Here is a 25,673-nt window from a genome sequence, read left to right as displayed (position 1 = left end):
TTCATTCCCTGCCAGGGAAGAGACTCCACACTGCACTTGTCCTACATGATTTTCCCCTCTTTATCCCTGATTTGCCCATGGGCATATGGATGTTGCTCAACACCCCACAGAGCAGCTGGTCCAGGTGAGTTTATTATTCTTCAGGAAGGGGAAAGAAGCATCCTACATACTTCTCTGCAGAAAGAATAAAGGAGTAATGTGATTAAGCAAGATCCTGGCTTCTCAACCTGCCACCTGCAACGCTAGGGAAGAAGCTCTCTTGCAGGGTCCAGGTTGGTATTAAATGCTCAGCATCTCTGTTGAATATAAAATAACTTTATATTCCATTCATCACAGAAGCATAAAAGCAAAATCACCATCTCCTCACTATGCTCCACCTTCAGTTACACCTGGGACAGCCTCAGCCTGCCGGGGCAGAAAATCAGAGCTGGCAGGAAGAAAAGGCAGGAAGAAAAGGCAGGAGAGGGCTGGGCAAAAGCACCACAGCAGCAACGCAGAGTCTAAAATACAACCAACTGCAGCTCGGTGCCCCTGCCCCTCTCAAGTCTCCTTTCCCCATCCTCCCTCCTCAGTGCTGCCTGCTCCTCTCACCTACCACCCCTGCTGTGCAGCGGTCTGCCAGGGAGCATGTCCTACAGGGCTGCAAACCAGCTCAAGCACCAGACGGGGCTCTGACCCCCACAGAGCCACACGTGCCAGGTGAAGGCTTGGGGCTCAGCCTGTGCCACTGCACACTATGGGCAGGGAGTGTGCTGAGCTCCCATCCTGCGCTGGAAGGATCCCAGCGGTCAGTGGGCAGTTCTGCCCATCAAGGAGCCCAGAGGTTTGTTTCCATAGGTTTTTATAATGCTTTTCCAGTTTTCCTTCCAGTTTGATGACATCAACAAAGGCACCATGAGCAGGAACGTCCTGCGTTTGGGGTGTTGGAAGAGAAGCAATGCTGGCAGGGCAGCACAAGACAGCAGCACAGACAGGCCCACAGTGCTGAATGCCCAACATGCATCCTGGGATACCTCACTACCCACCACACCTTCTGCCCTGCTCCTCTATCCGTAGAATCATAGAACGGTTTGGGTTGGAAACGACCTTAAGATCATCCAGTTCCAACCTGCCTGCACAGCCTGGTCTTGAACACTGCTGGAGCTGGAGCACTTGCCCAAACAGCATCCAGCTCCGACTTGTAGCAAAGGCAGGGATTTAACAGTTATTCCAATCTGCTCCAAACTCCAGATATACCCAAATTCTACAAATTCTCCAGATATCTTGACCTTGGTTTTAAAACCAACCAAGGCACTTCTGTACCTCCCACCTGAAAACCAACAAGAGATAGGGACAGCCGGAGAACAAAACCTTCCTTCCTCCTCCTCCCCATCAATATTTTATCACAGCAAACACCTGCCATGCAAACAGCCCTGGGAGAAACAGGAGGTTCGTGGAACTGCCTCAACAGCAACACAGACACCACAGGAAACAAAACAACCTGCACCAAGAGAAGAGCCGCTGCAGCGCAGCCCACAGAGCAAATGTTTGCGTGCGCCCCAGACGAGACAGATTCTGCTTTGCCTACAAAGGGGCCGACTGCTCTGTCCCCACCAGTTTCAGCTACAGCTTCTGCAAAGGGCCCTGCAAGCAGTGTAAAGCCTTTTCCAAATATGCTCAGCTTTGGGGCTTTAAGTCAAAGGCAGAAAAGTCACTCCCTGCACTGAGTCACTAGCGTGCAGGTTTGGCACTAGGAGCATCCCTATGAAAGCACCAGGAGCATCACAGTGAGATGGTCTCTGGCAGTGCTCAAGGCCAGCTTGGACAAAGGGGCTTGGAGCAAGCTGCTCCAGTGGAAGGTGTCCCTGCCCGTGGCAGGGGTTGGAACTGGGTGAGTTTTGAGGTCCCCTCCAACCCAAACCATTTGATCATTCTGTGCACAGGGGCAAGGGACATCAAAGGACAAGAAACATGGAGAATGCTTCATGGTTTCCTCTGAAGGATTCAGATTCAGCTTTCAAGAGCTGATCAGTGCCCCCTGCCCAGGTACACAGCATTCGTCACATTTTCATTTTTAATATTCTAATCCTCAGAAAACTGAGCCAAGAGCAAAACAAAAACCCCAAACCAACAAAACTTATGATTACCAACTTTTATAGAGTCATAAGATGGTGGAAACATCCCAATTCCTGCACCTCATCCGTGACACAAACATTCCTTGGTGCCAGCACTCCTGGGAAGCAGTTGTGCTGCTGCTGGGATGACACCTCTGGGGAAGTCACCATTTCTTTATTATAGAGCAGGCAGGGATTGCAGAGATTGGAGGTTATTATTTCTATTTGAGATGTGATTTCAGGCTGTGAGACAATTTTACACTGCACAAGCCTGAAATAACTCCTTAGGCCAAATGTATAGCTTGCAGCAGTCAGAACTATCAGACCTATTTGTCATGTTATTACAGACCCACATGACCCTCTGACTTACATATGCGCTGGAGGTGTCAGCTTGGGAATTGAAGGCATCAGTGTCAGAGAGGCCAGGCCCCCTTCTCACAACATCGCTTTTGCCTTGGTAGGGTTTTTAAGTCATTAACAACTGTGGGATGGCTCTTCTCCACAGCCACGCTCCCCTGGCAGCCTGGTGGAGCAGGGCTGGGTCATCCCAGGAACAAGACATCACAAAATCCAAAGCACCTCCAGACAGTGGCGGGCAGGAGGGGAGGCAGCATCCCCTCTGGGGCACATTCAGGATGCTCCAGGACACCCAGGATGCTCCAAGATCTGCACCTCCAACTGCAGAGGGCATGATGCAATGCACATCCCCTAACCTTACCATGGGTGGGATGCTGCTCAGCACCTCATTTAGTAGTAACTATCTGTTACCTGTCTCTTCGGCTTTCTCATTGCAACTCCACACCCGGATGGTTTCCCCACTGCCTATTGCTGTATCTGGTGTATGCCATAAAAAAACCTCCTAAAATACCCACTTTGAACAAAGTTATATAGACAGGCTTGACAAATACCAGATCATGTTCTGCTGATATGCTACACACTCAGCAGTGCTGATAGGCTGCAAGACCATAGTGTGTTTTGGGCAGAAATGTGCCTGTCTCTGGAAACTGGGATTTTACATCTCCCAGGACACAGCCCTGGTTCTGTGCAGGCTGCAAGCAAGGATCGACGCACATGAATACCCATGGCACTGGTTCCCATGGAAGGATCTTTTGGGTCCACCATGGATATATAACTATTTATTTTACCTATTTATTTTACCTTCTATTTACACTATTTATTTTACCTTCTCTGTAAAATTAAAATGAAGTTGTAGTCATCTACTGCATTAAGCTCATCCGCGGCAGGAACTGACACCATATCTGTGACACAATCCCCCTCCTTGCTTGTGAGGACAGACCCTTCACTGTGAGAGTGTCTCTCCCCAGGCCATGCGGTGTGGGGACAAGACTAAATTCTGCTCTACAGGAAATATTGAGAAATCCAAGTCTCTGGTGAAGTGATCCTCGCTAAGCATGAAAACCACACACCCATGATTGATGGAGTGGCGACGCTTTCAAACAGTTAGCTCATGCAGACAATCCCAAAAGCCAGAAGCAGAGCTCATAAATGAGCACATACAACCGTCTGCAGAGCCAAGGGTTAACAATCTTATCTAGGGTCACCAGAAGAAATTCCAAGTAAAACCCACAGCACGCAGATTTCCTGCTTTCTAACCCAATGCCCTATTTATACCTCTCTTTCTTCACAATGCCAGTGACAGCTTTTTCCTCGCTTACAGGCATGTTTCCTGCTTTTTGAGTTGTGACTTTCATTTGTAGCTCATTTCCATAACCTCAGAAATAGAGTTCCAATGGAAGTGTTAAATGTACTGATAAATTCTTCCTGAATCTTAAAGTTACTGGCAGAGAGAATGGTGGCAATTTACTCTGTATCAGCCAATTGAGAATTATATATTTCAAAAGCCTTTAAGGGAATGCAGCAAGTTTTATCTGGGACTGATAAGGTAACGTCTTCCTGCTGGTGAGACAAATAACAGAGCCTATTTCCAAAATATAAAGCCCCCAACAGGATGGCAAATAGGTTCATGTGTGCACAGTGACCTTCACAGCCTTCAGTCTTTATCTCAGAGACTTAACTCTGTTATCACGTGCGGTTGCTGCCCTGGATCAGCACCCAAACAGCCTCAGTGTTAACTTTTCCATCTCTCCACCTGATCAGGCTGCACTGTGATTAACAAAGCATTTTTCTGTGTGCTGCTTGCCAGGATAGCAGAGTCCTCCTCTTATTTCTCTATTTTTAAAAGCAAGAGAGATAAAGAAAGGAGAAAAAAGGAGAGAAAAGACAGTCTAATCTGATCTTTCTCCCTGCCAGAGCATGAGCATCTTCAAAAACTCTGGCTGAATGAGTTGCACTAAATAATTAGGACACATGGGGGGACTAAAAGTAAAGAAAGACTAAAGCTCAGATTTGCTGAAACGTTTCCACTTGACTGGAGTTAGAAACAAGACACAAGTTGCCTATTCTGGAACCAGACGTGGCTGTAACTGAACAAAGCTGTATGGACAACAGGCAAGTGTGGAAAAAGAAAGCCCACAAAAGTCATCATGACTTATGTTAGAATCTGAAGGTCAGACACAAAAAGAGAGAAAAGAGGGATAGGAACTGCCAGCAGGAGCACACGGGATGTTGCCTGCGTGCAGCAGGACCAGCTTGAACTATGGATGAAGTTAAGGAAATGTGGGTTTGGATTCACCAGCAGGAAAAGCATGCAGCTGGGAAACTTCACCAGAGGACTGCCTGCCTTCCCTGGACGGGGTGCAGGGAGGGAGAAACCAAGGACTGAGGCATTCAAAATGGGATTAAGTGCCAGAAGCATCCTCCAGCAGCTGCCTGCATCAGCCCAGGCCAGGCTGAGGGATCCCAGAGGACTTGTGCCATCTCCTCCTCTGCCATCCCTCTAACACTGGATGCACCTCTTTCAGAATTGCATCACCACGCATCCTCCTGATGCAGCAAGTCCTGAGCGAGGGGCATAAGCCCTGTAGCAAGGCAGTCACCTACCCTCACCCTGCTTCAGCCACAGCTCACCAAGACCCAAACAGTGTCACTTCAAAAATCAAGTTGAAAACGTTACCATGAACCAAAGGAGTGAGGGGACAGGGCTGGACAAAAAGCAGCCATCTGACCCAGCGGAGCTGCTCCCAGCTCCGGTCTCCTACAGCAACACACAGCTCTGTGTCCCACCTAAAATATTTGTGCACCCTACCTAATTTAGAATTCTATTAAATAACATAACTCCCTTATTTTCCATAGCAGCAAATTCCATGAATTTCGCATTGAATAAGAATTCAGCAATCATAGCAGTTGCTAATTTCTGTGCTGTGCTCAGAGCAGCCTTTCACTTCCCCATAATGATTTTAAAACATTATCCTGCTGTTTCCTTTTCTCTGTGCCTGGCATTGAAGAGCTCTGCAGCCTATTTGAATAGCACTGCTAGGGAAAAAAAAAACCCTGGAAGGGAGAAAAAATTAACTTCAATCATCACTCTCCCCTCTGTGAACTGTGAAAGTCTTTGGGAACATGAAAAGGTGCTTTCTGAAGGATGTTAAGCATTCAAAAGATTACACTGCAATGTGCAATTAAATATGTTCCACAAACCTTTCTCAGAGTACCCAAAACCTTACTTCTGCATGAACTTAAAATCCTCCCACTGGGAGCTTGTTCAAGTGGTTTACTTTAAACCTGTACTTTAGATATTCCATACCTTTCACTTTTATAATTCCCGAACATATGCTAACACTGGCAGAGTTAATAGTAACTGACTAATTTTAAACCCTGTGATTACTGGAGCTGATTTATATAGTAGCTTCACTTCACAATACTGCGAATCATGCACGCGGTAATTGCCAAGTTCAATTTTAGCTCTGTCATACTGAAGCATTAGTTTTTATGCCTCAGCTGTTGCCTCCTCCATGCTATAGAGGTAAGTTGATAATGCAGTAGGTTTTGCTGTTAAATATCATAATATTATGATAGCCCGTGTCAGATACTTGCAAGCTTTGTGAGCTATGCATCATCTATTAACTAAATACTTTATTAAAAGGAACGGTTGGAAAAGGTTTCTATTCTAATTTAGCTCAGAACACTGAATACTGGAGGCGAAGAAAATGCAGTGATTTAACTCACCACTCAAAGTGACTCAGTGGAGAGAAGCATTCACCATCATCAAGGCTCTGTGGCAGGAGCTGCAAAGGGATCAGACTAAAGTCTGTAAACAAATACCTTCCAGGTGAGGCCCCTCATCCTGGCCTCAGGCTGCAGCCTCATGACACTTGTAGGAGCAGCACTAGGAGCTGTTGTACCTCCAACACTTTGGGGCTGCAGGGCTCTGACCAGCCCAACAGCTTCTCCAAAGCATGGATATCTCAGAGCAACTTTCCCTCTTGTCTGCGTGGATGCAGCTGGCAGGGCTCATGAAGCAAAGGTGGGACAAGCACAGAGGAAAGGGGTAGAGGAGATGGAAGAAACCAGATACCACTCATTACAAAGACACAGGGTTTCTCAGTCTGCGGAACTGAATCAATAGACACAGCTGGACACTACCAATAACCCCTTAATAGCACTTAAATGTACCCATCTCTTGGGCTTCATGTTTTAAGGTTTTCTTTCTTTTTTGTCTTTTCTAATCAAGTCAGCTCATACCAAATTTAACAAGTGTTAAATGTAACTGATGCCCAAGATCAGAGATGATGGTAATGCGAGCTGAAGTCCCAAAGTATCAGAGAAGGCTTCGTACATCAAGGAATGTCAAGACACAGCCCCTTGGATGGAGACTGAGCACCTCTCTCATGCCAGGGAGGAGCTCCCCATCATGTGTGGACAGGGAAGAGAAGTGGGGTCTCTGGAGAGGTCCAGAGTGGATCCCTGCATTCCTTAGTATGAAAACAGCACAATGCAACAGAGAAGTCAGTCTTCACACATGTATGCTTATGCCCATTGGACAGTCTGCATTCATTTTAACCCCTTCCTCTCCTCCACAGTTCCCCCATCAGTGGGCAGAGGCAGAGACCCCAACCCAAGCCAATATCTGTGTGCTGGCCCCTGTTGGGGGCCATCTCCTGATGCCACCACTCAGCAGGGCCTTGGCCATTCACTGGACTGGGGAAATTGCCTCTGTCAGCACTGTCCTTCCCACATAGACCATAGTTTCTATGTACTCAGGACAGACATGCAATTCATGATCTTCACCAACAACATGGACCTTGATCCATTTCTGAAGTTCATTGCTTAGAAGCTCAGCAAAAGCCACGCAGTCAGTGGTTACCAGTTTAGTGGTCACCTTTCCTATCAACCCTCTCATAGAACCACAGACTGGTTTGTGTTGGAAGGGACCTTAAAGCTTGTCCAGTTCCAACGCCTGCCATGGGCAGGGATGCCTTCCACTAGAGCAGCTTGCTCCAAGCCCCTGTGTCCAACCTGGCCTTGAACACTGCCAGGGATGGGGCAGCCACAGCTTCTCTGGGCACCCTGTGCCAGCGCCTCAGCACCCTCACAGGGAAGAGCTTCTGCCTAAGAGCTCAGCTCAGTCTCCCCTCTGGCAGGTTCAAGCCATTCCCCTTGGCCTGTCCCTACATCCCTTGTCCAAAGCCCCTCTCCAGGCTTCTTGTAGCCCCTTTAGGCACTGGAGCTGCTCTAACGTGTCCCCTGAAGAAGCCTTCTGTTCTCGATGCTGAACAAGCCCAGCTCTCACAGCTTGTCCTCTCATCATTGTGGCAAGGTGATGAGCATGAAAGTAGATGAGCTCCTCCTTTAACAGTTCTTTCCCCAGTTTTCCAAAAGGAAAAGGAACAAGATGATGTGCTAAAGAGGGAGCACTCTGCAAGCCTGGAGAGCTGCCGCTCCACCACCAGGCAGCCATGTGCTCTCTGCAGTGTTCCACACAAGAAGGTGGGACATTTCACACAGAGAGAAAGGGGAAGGAAGAATGTGAACATTTCACCGAGCGTGTGGTCACCGGGAGGAAGGAATAGGATTGACGAAATTTATCACCTTTGATGATTCTGGTAAAACCACAAACCACGTGTCTTCAGGAGGCTGCATCACAAGCTAATTGACCACAGTGCTCAGGGAATTCAGAGGTGGGATTGATTCTCTGATGTCTGAAGTCTGAATTTTGCAACTCACCAGGAATATCTGATCAATCCTATTTATTTTAGAGCCCCTTCTGAAGTCAGTGCTGCTGAAACACAGCAGCCTGATGCAAAACACTGGTGTCTGCATCAAACCCTGCATAGCATAGTTCTAGGATGCTGGTGGCATCTGTGTCTCCAGAGGTCTTCTGGAACTAAAGATGAGATTAAACCACAGTTTCTCACTTGCACAATAACTGTACTTTCTTATGATCACAGAATCCCAGACTGGTTTGGGTTGAAGGGACCCTAAAGCTCCTCCAGTTCCAACCCCTGCCATAGGCAGGGACACCTTCCACTAGAGCAGCTTGCTCAAGGCCCTGGCCAACTCCAGTGAACTGCTCAAGGCCCTTGCAGTTTGGGAGGTTTGCATCCTATGGGCACACTGTGACACACACCAGGGCTGGAGCTTGCACAGCACTTTTACCATGTCTACTCTCATGGCTTCACACCAGCTATGAGCACTTTCAGATAGAGGAGAGGCACTGCCACATCCACCACTGGAAACCACCGTCCTGGGGTGAGGGGCTGCAGAACAGGAGCTCCAGAGCCCAGATCTGCATGAGCAACCCCTTCCAGGAAACACCTCCTGTCCACAGCCAGGAGCTAACCCCTCCAGCAGGGTATCCAAGTCCTCCCTGCCTCTGTTTTACAATGTGGAGATAATGAGCTAACTGTAACATTAAGCTTAAAATAAAAACGTTGACACCTCTGCAATAAGAGATCCTGACTTCTCTTCCTAATGCATTTAGCTGCTTTTAAAGTGTCACTGCACTGGAAACAAAACAGAACACAAAACACCATCCTCATTATTTTATGTGAAAGAAAATAGGCAAGCAGGTGGCCTTGACTGTCTGAGTCTCTTCCCACACTGTTATGTGACTAAACTGAACGTTTACATAGGTCTGAAGAATTGTTTGCAGTGGGCATGTAGACAGCAGAGCTACCAGATGTTGTTCTCCTAATGCTTGCTATATGAGATCATTGGATGCTGCCTGAAAACCAACCTGTGCCAAGCTTTGAGATGCCTCAGCTCACATTCTGTGTGTGCATCTGCAGCTCTGCTGAGCTGGCTTCTGGATGAGGCTCAGACATGGACGTGCAGGCACCTTTAGGTGCCTTAGGACAAGAGGAAACGGCCTCAAGCTGCACCAGGGCAGGTTTAGATGGGGATGAGGAACAATTCCTTCCCCAGAGGGTGCTCAGGCATTGGAACAGGCTGCCCAGGGCAGAGCTGCAGTCACCGTCCCTCCAAGTGTTCACACCCCATGTAGACGAGGCCCTCAGTGCCATGGGTCAGTGGTGGCCTTGGCAGTGCTGGGGTAAGGGTGGGACTGGATGAGCTGAAAGCTCTTTTCCAACCGAGCTGGTTCTATGATTCTTTTACACTCAGGCTGAGTGTCCAGATACCCCCCCATGCCACGCAGTGCCTCCCAGTTTGATGTCAGTGCCGTAAGCATGTGCTGGGGTGAGATGCTGCTTCACTGAGGTGAGCAAAGGGAGGAGGGAAGAGAAGGAGCGTGATGAATTCCATCAAGAACCAGCCCCTGGAGACCCGCCTGTGAGCACATCCCCACATCAAGCTGTCAGCTCCCAGCATTCAGCCCCACTGGGGCTTATTTGCTCCAGAGCAGGAATTCATTTTGCACTCAACTAATGCAACCCCAAAGTGCTTTAAAACAATATTCCTCTAATAGAGACATTACAACAGCCATTATTTTCCTGGTTAAAGTTAAACTAAGCAAATACAAAGGTAACTTGATTTTAAACTAACTACCATCATCACACAAAAAGTGAATACCAAACATCCTCCTCCACCATATGGAATACATAACTTCATATTTTGCCTCTCTTGAAGGAGACGCACTCATTGGCAAACACCAAGTTGTGCAGCAACATGATAAGGAAGCTGGGAAACACTTCCCTCAAAACCCTCTTGCTTAATGACAGAGCTTAAGGAAGCTCTGTTTAATAATATATTTATTTTCAAGCTGTCTTTCCCCCTACTTTTAGAAAAGTTATATTCCAGTGGCACACTGAAAAACAAAAGAGGGTTATTTTCTAAAGTATTCCCAAGTATTACAACCTTGAAAGTATTCAGAGTTGCCTGTGACTTATCATTGAGCTTCATTTTACCTACCCATCCCACCAACATCTGTAATGATCAGCAGGGGTCTGTGTGTGCTGTTATAGTTGTATAAATCCAAAGCAACTCAGAGAAAGCAAAGAGACCATCAGATATTCAGACCATCTCAGACTTTAGTCCTATTGTAGAGAGCCTGGAACTTCAGATCACAGTGGGGATAAGTGCTCCTCCTGGCCCGCAGTACATTGACAGTGCTCCCTTTCATGACAGATGCAAGTCACCAAATTGCAGACAGCAAAGAGCTCCACGGCAGCAGCCAAACTTCACTGGGCTCCCTTCACAGCTGCAGCCCAAGGGGCTTTGAAGCAAGCAGACACACAGGGACTGGCACCTCCAGAGGCACCACAGCTTCCCTGAGTGGTTCCTGTGGATTTGGATTCACAGGATATTGACAGGAAGCTGCTCATGGAAAAGGACCTGGGGGTGCTCATTGATGGAGCTGAACATGAGCAGCCAGGAAGCCCCCAGCATACTGGCTGGTACCAGCACCAGTGAGGCAGCAGGGCCAGGGCAGGGATTGTGCCCCTGCACTGGGCACTGGTGAGGCTGCACCTCAAATCCTGTGTTCAGCTCTGGGCCCCTCACTACAAGAGAGACATTGAGGGGCTGGAGCGAGGCCAGAGAAGGGAATGGAGCTGGTGCAGGGCCTGGAGCACAGGGGTGATGGGGAAGGGCTGAGGGACCTGGGGGGTTCAGTCTGGAGAAGAGGAGGCTCAGGGGGGACCTGATGGCTCCCTACAACTGCCTGACAGGAGGATGGAGCCAGGAGGGGCTGGGCTCTGCTCCCAAGGAACAAGGGATGGGACAAGAGGAAACGGCCTCAAGCTGCACCAGGGCAGGTTTAGATGGAGCTGAGGAACAATTCCTTCACTGTAAGAGTGGTCAGGCATCACTGTAGGTCTCAGCACTCCTCTGAAAACCTTTTTGATGCTGGAGCACAGTACAGCAGCACTCTGGAGTCCCACCAACCCTGTGCTGCTGCTGTAGGATGCATGCAGATATACCAAAGGGTCCAGTAGCTGCTGGAGGCTGCCAAGAACATCCTCTTTAGCCTCTAGTCCCACTGCAGTGCCACCACAGAAGAAAAAACAGCAGCCCTGATACCAACACACCTTTGGCTGGATCTAGTCCCTGAACACATTCCACTTCATCCCTAGTTTGAGAGATAGCATTTTTTGGCTCAAACTGAAGCGATGTGTGAACAGGCCACACTGCACACACAGGTCAGTTGATGCAGAGCATCTCACAGCCATACTGCAATGCAACAGGAGCATCAGGCCAGGTTCCTCCAGCCAAGGAGCAAGCCCAGGCACCCTTTAATTCTGTGGCAACATGGGTTAACTGGACACTGCAGCAGGAATAGACTTACAGTGATCTTAAACATTCATGAACATTATAAAGGTCAATTCATTGGCCTTTCTGCTCCAGAAACATGTTCTGCCTTCATTTACAGCCCTGCAGATTCACTGGCTTGAAGCAGGTTTCAGAGATGTAACCTGAGCAAATTTTATCAATGAATTCAAATCTTGAGCTAAATCAGAAGGAGGAATGGATTTACCCTAATCCCCTCCAAACATTCATCAGCATCACCTGCCAGCTCAGCAGGATTTAATCTCTCTATAATCTCAGAAAGAGTGGCATGTGCGGGGAAGAGGTTGGGCACAAAGCAATGGCGGAGCTCCCTCTTTTCTTTTAAATAATTCTGGCTGCCAAATCATATTAAGCATTGCTCAGAAATACATTAAGATTTTTGTTAAATCACTTTCCAGGTAAATAACTGGTTGCCACCAAGAGAGTGTGCACACTTCAGAGGAGGGCCCAGACTCTCTGTCTGTGCAGGAACACAGTATCTCCATGAAGATGCTCCAGGAGCTCAAATCCATCAGCTGGAGCATGAGGACTGCATAAGCAGGCTTTGCCCTGGACCAGGGACCATGATGGGGCACAGATGCACCAAGCCACTGTTTGCTGCTAGCACAGAACCATACACACAGCATCTGCCACACTGCCGCAAACCTCACAGCACAAACACAGATCCCACTGCCTAAACCAAGCGTGTGCAGGTACCAGGCTCTGCAGATGGCTTAAATCCCCATCGTGAGTGACTTACAGGGTCATGCTCCCACTAAAGCCACCAGTGATCACGGTGATGCTGGCTGTGGATGTTGTGGCTGGTGGCATCCCACCCTGGTGACTGCTGAGCCAAGGGGACTCCAGTGCAATGTGCCTGATGGGGTGAATCCCATCCAGCGCATTTTGGAGCGCCCGGATTAGAGCGTTAGTGTGTGATTCTAGGTTTACATAACACCACCAAATGATTTTGGCAGGAACAATTGCTATTAGCAAGGAAAACGAAGCATCAGGAACAGCCGGCAGAGCAAAGAGACACCTCTCGCAGCAGCCCCCAGGCTAGAAAGCAAATAACAGCAAATGCAACAGGAGCAACACTTGGACAGCAGGGAGGAAGAGGGGAAACCTCCGCATGGGAAACCTGAGTCACGGCTGAGCTGAGCAGGGAATTAAGCTTTCCTTTTTCACCTCCTTCCCACACCCGTCAGACTGAGCTCTCTGCTTTATCAAGGCTCTCCAGTCAAGCCTCTGCCACTTAAACACAGCGCAGGGAAAGCTGTCATGCACAGGGCTCTGAGCTGGGAGGGCTGAGCAGCTCCTGCTGGGCCACCCCTGGCCTCACAGACGCTCACTGTGGAGCTCAGCAATGCCCAGGCATGGACCAAGGTGCTGTTCCCACTGGATAATGAGCCCTGCAGAGCCTCAGCACCCTCACAGGGAAGAGCTTCCGCCTAAGAGCTCATCTCAGTCTCCCCTCTGGCAGGTTCAAGCCATTCCCCTTGGCCTGTCCCTACAGGCCCTTGTCCCAAGCCCCTCTCCAGGTTTCCTGCAGCCCCTTTAGGCACTGGAGCTGCTCTAAGGTCTCCCCTTCAGGAGCCTTCTCTTCTCCAGGCTGCCCCAGCCCAGCTCTCTCAGCCTGGCTCCAGAGCAGAGCTGCTCCAGCCCTCGCAGCATCAAAACACAGGGAAAAATAAAAGCAGGACAACAACCACCAGCCCTATTTCACAGTATCTGAGGATGTCTTACCCCTGACACTCTGTCCTGGTGACCTAGTGCTGGGAAGAGGCAGAGCTCTTCAGAAACCTCTGGGTCCTGCAGCCTTCCTGCTATAACTGCTAAGGAGGCAGCCTGCTCTCGAAACCTTTTTTTTGCCAAGCAGAGGATCCCTTCCCAGCTGGCACCATCCCTGGGCTCATGGCATGATGACGACACAAGCTAAAGCCCCATACATATCCAGCAGCATGCTCTTCCTGCCTCCAAGCTACCCAAGGCTTCCGACACAGGGGGCAAATGAGAAGCCCCAGTTGAGCTTCAGAACAGAAGAACAAGAAGAGGATGTTGAAATCCCCATTTCCCAGACAATTAACTGCAAATGGGAAAGGAATCTATGGCTTCACATGCAGCTCCTGGATAGCAGCTCTGGATAACAGGACTTAATCAGACTCAAATCAGAAAAGTTTCCATTACAATGCTGGATTTGCCCATGATACAAGGATCCTGTTTTGTTAATGACTGCCTCATCTTTACATTTAGATTCTGCCTCTACCCCGTGAAATGCAGTGCCCAGACTTTGCTCTGGGAGTTTATAGAAGTTATACTTGAATTGGGGCACATTCTTCTCTATCACGCAGGTTTAATGTGCAGCACCTCTCATTTGGGAAGTAAGCCCTTAGATATCACCAACACCAGAACAAAAACAGGTTTTCAGTGCAGCTGGACATGGCAGGAATGTTACAAAGGGACTTTGTCTGACTCCAGCACAGTCCACAGCCTGGGAGAGGGGAAGCTGCATGCATGTGACATCCCAGTGCAGGAGTGGGAGAAGTGGATGATGGTTTCGGATGAGGCTTCCCTTGTTCCCGGCTCTCCACTGGTTTCCTCTCCAGTTGCACCACTGTGACCTTTCCAGGCAAAAACTGAAATAAATGAAACCCTAGCAGGAATAGTAACACATGCAGGGAAAGGATGCCAGAGCCAGCTCTGGAGCCTGCAATCTGGATCCTTGCTCCTACAGGATGTGTTTCTAAATCTCAGTCAATACTGCATGTTTTCCAAGGAATGAGGCATTTCACATTTACTAATTCTAACTAAAGTCCTTTTTATTACAACTTCCTATTTAGCATCTGACTGCAGCCGTCACCACTGAGACTCTCACTGGACCGGAGCAGAAAATCTATGGCTCGCAGTTGGTGTGGGCTGGATATTGATATTCCTGTCTCCTGCCATCTCAATCCCAGAAGGTACAATTGGAATTATTTTAAATACACTTCCAGAGGTCCCTTCCAGCCTCGGCTATGATTTTAAACACATATTTGTTTCTTTTGTGCTCTCATGCAAATGTGGTACCCAGCTTCCACTGATGCCTCAAGTTATATGTTGCTGTTCCTACCAGGGTTTGGCCTCCCCCAGATGAAGGCCACTACATGCCAACCACCTTGTTTTAAAGAGCTGGTGGTTTATGAAACTAAAAAGACCATTTCAGTCATATTTTCTCCCTTTCAAAGCCCAGCCCTTAGTGGTGAACATGATTTAACTTAGTTTTCAAAACACCTATGCTTTGGGCTGATTTAAGTCAAAGAGTTGAATACTCCACATGTACCGTTAGGTACATCCAGGACAGAACAACGTGGTTTGCAAGCAGATGGCCACCCACAATTAATTTGCCACCTTGACACAGTAATACAGGTTGTCAATTAGTTACCACATGCCACTGGTTTTCAGTTCACTTTATGACCCACAGCCTTTCCTCCTGGGCAAGGTCTTTATGTGAAGGAGGGGGGAAAAGCCCCAACAAAACTATCACTAATAATGCAAACATAACTCTGGTTTCCTTGGCATCTAATAAGTGCTGTTCTCAGCTTTAACAGATTCGTCAGGTTTAAGCCCACCGTGTCACCAACGTCCGTCTGCGGTGGAGGAGCCCAGGCTGTAATTCCAACGCAGGTTCTTAAATATCCCCAGATTGAATCCTGCCTGAGCTCACCGTCTGGCTGCAGGGTTAGCTCCGTGGCGCTTGCTGGAATGGTTTTCCTTCAAGGGCTGTTTGATCTTCAATCAACAATGCTTATCAGCAGTCAGGTCTGGCAGCCGTTCCCCAAAGTTTGATATTTTTAACAGCACATTCTTCTTCTCCTTTGAATGCTATTGCGAGACAAGATAACACATCAGGGGAAAAGTTGCCTCCCTGGCTTTAACACGGACAAACAGAGCAGGAGCCTATCGGGGTAACACAGATTTCCCAGTGCTACAGCAAGCCCCAGCTTCTGTAGTTCATGTTTCCCCCTCCAGTGTTTCTGCTTTTTCCTCTTCCAGACGCAGTCTGTGCCCATTGCATCAGCTGGGACAAACCAAGATCATTCAATTAAGCTTTTCCATAGGAAACTTCCTCTAAAGTTTTCATAAATTGAATTTCCACCCTGTCCAAGTTTCTTTCCTTTTCACTAAGGGCTCTGGGGCACACTGCCCCTCTTCTGACACTAGGAATTAGAAACTCATTCCCTACAAACACATCATTCTTCCACGGGGAAGAAAACCCACTCTTCAAAGAAGCACCCATGGAAAATGAGAGATATGGAATGGATCTAAACTGTTATTATTTTTTTTTTGACAGAGAAAAAACAATTACCTTTATTTTAGGGTTTAGTAACTGTAAGTGATCAAATAAAAGTCTTCTAATTCAGAGCTAGAAAGCAGCATCAGCCAAGGAGACCTGGAGCTCCTGAACTCTCCTGCCCTGAAGGCCCTTGGCAGCATCTTCCCCATGTTGTAGAGGCAAGGTGATGGAGATGGAGCAAAACAGCTCATCACTGACCAGCTTTTGGGGGAGAAAAACACTCAGCCTGCAAGCTGTTAGGAGCAGGACCGGGGTCCACCAGCTCCCCACATGGACAAGCTGCAGTGAAACCAAGCTCTCTGTCCCACCACGTGCCCCATCTCCTCCCCTACACAGGGTGCTTCTTCACATTGAAACCATTGCACTTCAGGGTTTCCAATCAGCTTAACAAGTCCTGATGAGCTGCACAGCTCTACCACCTTCCCAGGGAGAGGGAGGAGATGCTCAGGGAATAAAGTACTCCATAAATCAGGATGGAAAGCTGGAACTTTCATAGGTATAAATGTGGATGTCCATACCTTTGGAAGAGAGAAGCCTTTTAGGGTGCACCTCTCCAAGGAGCCAGGTTGCTCAGCACTCAGGATGGCTCAAATTACTCCTAAAAATAACTCCTGAATACCTGGGTACCCTGACATAACCCACTGGAGACAGAGACCTAGCCCAGTTCACACAGAGAATAAACGGCAGGGACACAAGACAATCCTTATCCTCCACCTCCTGACCACAGGTAAGCACAGGCTCCTCCCTGGAAGCAAAAAGAGACAAAGAGGAAGATGATGGCTCTCTCTAAAGCCAAGAAGAGGAGTGCATTGTGCAGGCAGGCAGAGGGGAGAAAGGGGATGGAGCCTCCCTTAGTCCAGATGGGAATGGAAACTCTGAGTCATGGGTAGGTTTTGCAGGAAGAAAAACCTGCTGATGGGATCCAGTTAATCTCATAGGAAAAAAACCCACTCCTTGCCACTGCTGAGGTGGAACAGGATCCACAGGGCACACACAGCACAGTCCTGGGGAAGCAAAACCTGGATGAAAGGGAGGACAGTGACTGGAGGCTTCAGCTGTATGGAAGTGCAGGTGGGCGGAGGATGGAGGAGAGACTCAGGGCAGAGCTGCAGCAAGTTTTACCATCCACCCCTCCTTTTCCAGCTCCTGCTAAACCATGAGACCCTTATAGAATGGTTTGGGTTGGAAGGGATCTGAAAGCTCACCCAGCTCCAATCCCTGCCATAGGCAGGGACCCCTTCCACTGGAGCAGCTTGCTCCAAGCCCCTGTGTCCAACCTGGCCTTGAACACTGCCAGGGATGGGGCAGCCACAGCTTCTCTGGGCACCCTGTGCCAGCGCCTCAGCACCCTCACAGGGAAGAGCTTCTGCCTAAGAGCTCAGCTCAGTCTCCCCTCTGGCAGGTTCAAGCCATTCCCCTTGTCCTGTCCCTACAGGCCCTTGTCCCAAGCCCCTCTCCAGGTTTCCTGCAGCCCCTTTAGGCACTGGAGCTGCTCTAAGGTCTCCCCTTCAGGAGCCTTCTCTTCTCCAGGCTGCCCCAGCCCAGCTCTCTCAGCCTGGCTCCAGAGCAGAGCTGCTCCAGCCCTCGCAGCATCAAAACACAGGTTAAAGAAAACACAGGGAAAAAACAAAAGCACCACAAGAGCAAGAGGCTGGTCCTTAAACCAACAGAAAATACAAAACAATGTCCCCATTTTCAACTCTTGTGTGATCCAGCCTCCTGTGTCCAGGCTGTGATTAGAGGTCAAGAAACTGCCCCAGACCAAAACCACCCCATTTCTGCACAGAAGGCTCCTCAGAAGCCAAGCACAGCTCCAACCAGCATAAACCAGTGCTCAAATAATTTTTGCGTAATAACAATGACCGGTCCAGGGCCCTAATTTAACACTTCTCTACCAGTTGCACCGGCCTCAGAGCTGAACTGAAACCACACAGTCTGGAAGAGATTTAATTATATCTGTGGAGGTCACCCAATCATCGCAAGAGATTACAGCGGAGGAGAGAGATTCTGTGGCATAATGCAAAGATTTTTGCCTGCAGGCAACACAGCAGCCAATGCCATTTTTCAAAGAAGAAATGGCATCCATCAGAACAAAACCACCAGAAGGAAACAATAGAAAGAAGAGGGGGGGGATGCAGATGATTAAAATATTGAAATCTGGTCATATAAGTGCAAACCCAGGCAATTTAGCACTGTTTTCAAGCACTTTGGGTCTTTTTGAGTGGCTTGATCAGATGTTTCAGTAAGTTTTGTTGCACGTTTTCTCCCCCTTGCAGCTGAACTGTGCATCCCCCAGTCCAGGCTTTAATTACATGAAAACATGTGTGCAAAATCACAAAGGTGGAACATTAGAGCTCAAACCTCCAATTAGGAATTAATGGGATCAAAGCTGGAATCACGCTAACACTTTACCCCGACTTGAGAAACGCAGAGTAACATAGGAAGAAGAGGCAGAGAGGGAGGTGCACAACAGCTTCAGACAGAAGCCTTGCACTCACTGGGTGGAAAATTGTCAAGGAAAACACATTAGCAGCACAATAACTTATTTTTAATGTAGAGCTGTTAGGAAAACACAATTATATGCTTCATCTATACTCAAAGATATAACCCAACTTATGGTAAAAGCATTTAGAGCTCATTTTGTTAAAAAAACCCCAAACAGATGAGCACCTACAGGGATAACCTCCCTAGCGCACCATGCTCCAGCTCAGGCGGAGCAGTCCTCACCTCCTGCTCCTGGTATCCAGCAGCAGAGAGATAGATGCAAAGGGAAGACAGAAGGAAAATAGGGGGTTTTCTGCAATTACTGCAGAAACCTGATGACAATGAGGTGACAACAACCAGCAGGAAAGGAGCCAGCAGCACCCATTCTTACAGCTAGCAAAAGCAGAGCCCTGGAGGAGCTCTGCCAGGGTTAGAAATGCTCTCCCCACCACCCCGAGAAAGCAGCAGCCACACACTATACAAGCTATAGGATGCTCTGATCTGTTATAAGCAAAAGACAATCTATCAGCAGAATGTTTTCTCCATTATGGATGCACAACCTGATCCTGGTGCCTGTTGCAAGCTCAGAGGGATGAGTTCAAAGATGCACATGGATTTGCCCCATGGTAATAATGCAATAGGCTTTGGACCACTGATTTAGGAGATAATGTATATAACTGATACGAAGCATCATAAATGAATCAGAGAAACTTGTAAGATTGTGATCCTGAGTGTTTGGTCTCGTGATGACTCCTCTGCTACAAAGATTTCAGGGATCAGGCCCTCCACAAGGTTATTCGGAACTGGCCTCAACAAACATGTTGTTATACAAAAGCCAGACCGGCCTTCAAAATATCTCCTGTTGTTCCCAAAACATCCAGATTAAAGCCTCCCATCTGCATACACAGAGAGAACAACAATTTCTATGAATGGATGGGCATTCATTATTTAGCTCCCAATCCCTGACTTAAAGCCTAAGGCAAAATGGAGCTTCAAACGCTTTCTGCTGTGCAACCCATCAAAGATGGCTCCAGAGAGCAGGGTTGTCCCAGTGAGTGCCTCAGACACTTGTCAGAGGAGGCCCTTGCCCATATTCAGGGCCTAAAAAATTAAAAATCCACATTTGCAAATCCACAGGAGCTGCCAAATGAGAATAAAATGGGCCCCAAATTAAAAATTTGCTGGACTTTGTTCCCCATCCAAAATTCTCCATCTCCAAAGAAGGATTTATGCTCCTTCAGAACCAAGCTGGCTTAGAAAGTAGAAAGGAAAAGAATACAGTTTATCTTCCAGAATAGCAAAGCAGATCTGGAGCAGTGAAAAAGGGAGCCTGTTTGTCCCTGCAATGTACAATTGATGGTAAAAGTCAAAACAAAACAGAATGCTCCACAGAAATACATTCACTACATCAAACCGGGCTCATTCCAGCAGCTCAGATCCTGTTTCTGAAGTGTTCTTAAGAGAGCAGTGGTTGCAGATTAATACTCATCTCATGACCAGCAGATTTTAATTATCCATGATTTATGATGGTGTATTGGCAAAACAGGGGTTTTTATCAATTTATCAGCCTAAAAGGCAAGCCACAGGGGGTGTGCAGAGACGTAAATCCACAGAGCCCTATTAGAAAGATGTGGGACAAGTTTTGATGGTGCTGATGAATCCTACAGGAACGGTACAGGGTTAACAGCCCTCCCCAGCACATCTCTCCCATGAGCTGCTGGAGGTGCCCATGGGTACTCCCAGTGTCACAGCAGTGCGCTTGCTCCACAAGGATTAAGTATTCCCAGGCTGGGTCCTTCTCGTCCCATCAATCATTGCCCTAAGTGGAAATCAGACATCGAGCATCGAAACACCAGAAGCAACTAAGGAGAATGTACATTGAAATTTGTCTCTGCAGGAGGAACACAGAGACGTTAATTCACTCCCCCAGAGATGCCCCTGGGGAGCAGGATCACTCCTCTTGCATCACAGCACACACAGTGTGAAGGAGGACGCTGCGCTGTGCTCAGGCAGGATTCCTGCCATAAGCCTCCCTTGCAAAAGTGAAGGCTGAAAAGGGAAAATTCCCCCTCTTACTTCGTGGACCTAAACAGTTTAAGATGTAGGAAAATCCTTGCTGGTGTATCAGCTGCACACCAGTTCTGCCGCTAAAGCTCTGCTGAGAGCAGAACAAACCCTGTGTTATAAAACTGTATGCATTTTTCCACGGTTTACTTATTGTGAAATAAAGATGTAAATAGTCTCCTTTGAGTTGAAGCGGGGAAAAAGATCCAGATTTTCACAAAGCAACTGCAGGGATATGGAAATACCTCAGCCCAGAGCAACAACCCCCTTATGTGGTGCAGGGCTGCGCTGCCTGTGCTGTAACACCATCACAAACCCAGCAGCAGAGAGACGCTGCGAAAGCTCCATATCACCAGCAAGGGAGCAGGAGGGGGTTCTGCAGCAGGTACCAACACCCCAGGAGAAAAGCCAGAGGGGACAAAGTGGCTTTAGGCCCATATTTAAGAAGAATCCGAAAGGGAGGTAGGTGCTCCCTTCAGTGGGGCTTGGGTGGTCAATGGCAGACATGGGTGTCAGTGTGGACAAGGGCTCCCTGCGGAGATGGTACCACTTTCAGCTGAACCTCCCCAGTCCCCTGTGGCTGACAATGTGTGAGAGGTGTTTCTTCCATGCAGTCCCAATGATGGAGCAGGTCCTGGATTCAGCTCATGGGGAGGAGGTGAGAGGCATGGGAATGCTGGTTGCAGCATGCCCTAGGGAGGAATTTGGGTGGCTCTGGGAAGGTGCTCCATGTCAGCCCTGTGCCTTGGGCTAAGCCCAGTGCAACCATATAAACCAGTTGCACCAGTCACAGGAGCAGCAGTCCTGCAGGCTGTGAGCAGCAGCTCACCAGGTACAGGGAAGTTTGGGGTCAGCCCCACTTCCCAGCTTCCATGGCAAGCTGCTCCACGTGGGATCACCTGCACTGGGGACTCATTTGTCCCTGCTTCAATGCCACCAACATGCCCAGTGCATAACCTCCTCACCCCCATCCTCCCCCAGATGCACTCAGCAGAGGGGAAGGCTCCTTCTTACACTGCCTGAGGCATGAGGGACTGCCATCTCCACCCATGGGTGTCCAGCCCCTTGCTCCCCCATACCATTCCCTCCCAGTGGCCAGCCCTTCTAGAAAGTTCCAGAAAGCAGTTAAAGAAAGGGTGCAAATACCCTTCTTGTGGGGATGCCTTGTCTGAACGCACGCTCCCATTTCATTATCCCTCTAAACATCCCTTGTCCTTTTAAAAATGGAAATGCTGATACGCAATAGGCACCTCTGTAGCTGCAAAGAGAAACCGTGGCTTGCTGCAGCATGCAGGCAAGCTTGCAGACCTCACAGTAACAATATAACGTTCAGTAAGTGCACAAAACAATCACATTAACATTTCAGGATGCTTTGGGCTAAAGCACGTCTACCCGGTGAGCTCGCTGGTGAGGGGTGTGCAGGCAGAGCTCTGCCCTGCTCTCAGCCAGTTATCTATACCCAGTGACACTGCACAGCCTCTCCCAGCCTCTCTGCCTCCACCCCCAATAAATAAAGACATAAACAAAGCAGCTTTTAGGGAAAAATCGAGCTGAACCTGCACAAAATAAGGCCTTTAGACTGAAGGGCTTTAAAGCATCTTTGGTGAAGTGGGAGCCTGTAAGTGCTTCTTGCCCAGGTCCTTTGTAAAGATGGATTTCACCTGGGATACCTTCATGCAGTAGCAGAACTGATTTTTCCAGCCCACCCTCCCCTCCTCTGTAGCTTTTTAAAGCGGAAACGTGTTCAGGTGGACACTAGCTGAGCCCAGCTCTGGATGGGACTGGTGGGGCTGGGACCAGTGTGAGTTTTTAGAGTTTACCACAGGGTCCCATGCAGCTCCAAGAAGCATGAGGCAGCACTCTCCATAGTGAGCACAAGGTCATGATGTGCTGGTGGTGATCCTCAGCCATACAGCACCCTGCACTGGCTGGAGAAGCTCCCTGAAGCGCAGGCAGCAGGCGATAGGTTTGGACCACACTGCGATGCTGAAGGTACAACTGTTCTACCTGCATTCGGCCAGGAAAACAAAGTCGACCTATTTCATCTCTGGCTCCTTTCCAGCAGCCTCATCCCACAGAGAAACGTGCGCAAGCCAATGACATTTGATAACTCAGAAAAGAAGAAATAAAGAGAGCCCTGAATATCAGAAAAGGTAAGTCACTTCCTTCCTCCCGCTGCCTCAAGATCCTCTGTAGCAGTGGCAACAGCAGCATCTGGTGGCAGTGGTCAGTACCGGGGTGCTCCTCTCGGGTGTCCCGTCCACCCTGGAGAAACGCACTCCTCGTTCTCCAGGGCTGTGCTCGCTGCAGACCCCGAAGATGCCATCTCCCGCTGCAGCACCGCGCAACAGCAAGGACCCTCCGATCCACTGAGACCGCCTAATCCGGGACTAATCTCAGGGATTCAGGCCACGGATGAGCCGCCGATGTGGGGCCCCGTGTGTGTGCCCCAAGGCTCGGGTGGGAGCTGCTTGAGGGCGCCGGAACCATGGCAGGGCCCCGTGGTGCTGCGTGCAAGACCCAGCTCCCACACGGGGAACTGGGAAACAAACTAAAGCAATGTCCACATCTAACAACTCCTTGGTACACCCGAGCCCCTAAAGCCAGCAGGATTTGGGGGTGCCGCAGTTCCCAGCGGCTCACGCTCACCCGATCCCGGACTTCCAGCTTTCACACTCTTTGCCGGCTGCCGTTTCAGCGGCGCGGCTGATCTGCTCCCAGGTGACTCGGCTCTCGTTAGTATTTTAAGAGCTTATTTAGCATTTTAAGAGCAACGGCAATGATCATAAACCAGTTTGAAACGAGCAGTACGAGGGTGCAGAAGAAATCAGTTTAAGTTGTTTCCTTTCAGATTAATCAGGCATCTCAAAATCAACACAAACTCTGAGGTTTGATACAGCTTAGTAAAAAGATAGTCCCAATGATGGAGAACGCTTAAATACGTATATTGGCACATAAAGATTAATGTGCTGAATCTGGGAAGCCGCATAGGTTTCCTTCCTCTTGTTTCTAAAGAGTTTGATCCCGAAGTACCACAACAGAGGCCCGAGCCGAGGGCACCCCGAGCTACAGTCCCCACGTAGGAGAGCATTTTCCTCCCTTTATTAACTTTTATCAGTGCGATTCCCCGAGGCTGGACCGGGAGGATGCAGCCGGGGGCATGTCTCGGTCCTCCAAACGACTCTGACTCCTAAAGCTCCGCTGACGAGCCCTCAGCGCTGTTCACCAACACAGGCGGCACTCGGAGAACTCCTCACCCGCGGAGCAGAGCATCCATCCCCTCCGCTCGTCTCCTCCGGGATGAAGGAAATTTCCTAGAGCACCTCCCCTGCTCTCAGATGTCCCCTGCGGGTCCCTCTCTCGTTACAAGAGCTGGGTGCTTTGCCCTGCGGCTGCAGTGAGCGGGGAAAACGCCGATCCGGGACCTCTCCCCGCCGGGCTGGTGCTCCGGGATCCCGCACCCCAAACCGGACCCGGAGATACCGGTAACCTCAGAGCGGCAGCTCCGCAGCCCCGCGAACAAGGTGCGGAACACCTCAGCAAACAGCAACATCAACAACAACCGGCAAAGTGCCCGACAACAACCACAACAACCGAGCCCGCACGGACCCCGCTCCAGGCCGAGCGCTCCCGGGGGGGAAACACGAAATAAACCCACGATGGCAGAAAGAAAACAGCCCCGAAGAGCCGCGACCGCTCCCAGCCTGCCCCGAGCAGCGCCGCGGGCTCGGGCTCCCCCGCCCCGCCGGGACCCGACGGCTCCTCCCGCTCCGCTTCCAGACCACTTTCAAAATTCCCTCCCGCAGGAGCCAGCCGCCGCCGGCACTTTTCTTCCCCCCGCTCCGCTCCGCTCCCATCCCCGGCGGGACGCGCTGGGCTCCGCCGCGCCGGTACCTTGTTGCAGTGGTAATAATCCAGCGGCCCGAGGCAAGTGGGGTCGGCGCCAGGCAGGGAGCCCACGGCGGTGGGTGCGGAGGGGTAAAACCGAACGTCCATGCCGGGGGTGCGGGCGGCGGCAGCCGGGGGCTCCAGCGGGCATGGACCCGGCTGCGGTGGCGGCGGCGGTGCCTCTGGCGCGGGGGGCGGGGCCGGGGCGGGCGGGGGGGCGGGCGGTGGCCCCCGGCCCGCCCCGCTCCGCACCGCCCCGCGCCGGGGCCGCTATTGTTCGTGGCGGGGCCGGGCGGTTCCCCCCGGCGGCACCGGCACCGGCACCGGCACCGGAGGGGCTGGAGCCCTTCAGTGGCGTCTGCGAGGGGGGAGGACGGGCGGGCAGCCCCCGGCCCCAGCCCACCCGCTCAGGGCAAGGCTGCGGCAGCCGCCGGGACAGCGGCAGCCCGAGGGTGATACCGCTTCCCCCTGGCTGGTGCGGACCTTGTCGCGTCTCCTCTGCCCCTCACCGTGCCCGGGTTTGGCCTCCTGGCAACACAGGACGGTGCCAAGCAGCTTCCCGTCCCCCCTGCACAGCTCCTGGTGCCCACCCCCGGGGAGGGATGCTTCCCATCGTGCCGATCTTCCCTGGAACGGAGGCCTCGCTCCTGCAGAGCCTGCATCTCCCTACACACTCTCATTCAGCAGAGAAAAGCCGGTCTCAGCCTCCAGCACCAGTGTTGGCTTCAAGGCGTGCAGACCTGAAGCCTCCCACCACCCCAGGCCACCTCCCCCTGTGACCCCACTGTTGGAGGAGCAGCAGTCATCCATGGCCAGCCAGCAGCCCTCCCAGTCCCCACACTGGCATGGGAAAGCCTGAATCCCATGGGGAAGAAGGATGCTTTGGGGTGGGCAGGGTGGCCCTGGGATACGTGGGGCTCCCCCATTCCTGCCCCACACTGCAGGCTCTGCGCAATATCGTTCCTTCCTTCTCACAACAGGCCCCTTAGAAAACCAGCCCAGTGGAGCATACTATCATATACGGAGCATTTTTGCAGTATGTTATTCCACTCCAGATACAGCGAGTTACTGCAACTGATCCATATGCTCGCGGAGAGCTAGGAGAGGGCTGACAGCACCAGTTTGCTGGCAAATCTCCAATGGAAATGGCCTTTTTTCTTTGTAAACATCATGACACTTGCAACACGCACCCTGCAGGACTCTGTAGCTGGAAAACTGAGCTAAAC

The 25,673-nt window shown here is 50.1% G+C and overlaps 1 protein-coding gene across 3 annotated transcripts in view; it reads right to left on the bottom strand.

The window, feature by feature from the left end:
- TOX2 (TOX high mobility group box family member 2) overlaps positions 1–24,639 on the bottom strand; it is a 139,306-nt gene extending 114,667 nt beyond the window's left edge. For 2 of the 3 annotated variants that reach the window (XM_061375471.1, XM_061375473.1), the window contains exon 1: positions 24,454–24,639. In XM_061375471.1, the coding sequence (XP_061231455.1) occupies positions 24,454–24,555 (102 nt within the window). In that variant the 5' untranslated portion in view covers positions 24,556–24,639. Of the gene's footprint in view, positions 1–6,179; positions 6,239–24,453 lie in introns of all 3 variants that reach the window. The other variant, XM_061375472.1, reaches the window with a different exon arrangement.
- Between the last annotated feature and the right edge of the window lie 1,034 nt (positions 24,640–25,673).

Source organism: Neopsephotus bourkii, unplaced genomic scaffold, assembly GCF_033783945.1.
Source record: "Neopsephotus bourkii isolate Nb327-2 ecotype Australia unplaced genomic scaffold, CSIRO-AGI_Nbou_v1 NB_1663, whole genome shotgun sequence".
Taxonomy (NCBI): Eukaryota; Metazoa; Chordata; class Aves; order Psittaciformes; family Psittacidae; genus Neopsephotus; species Neopsephotus bourkii.
The sequence above is the reverse complement of the archived record's forward strand: the minus strand, read 5'-3'. Positions and strand labels throughout refer to the sequence as shown.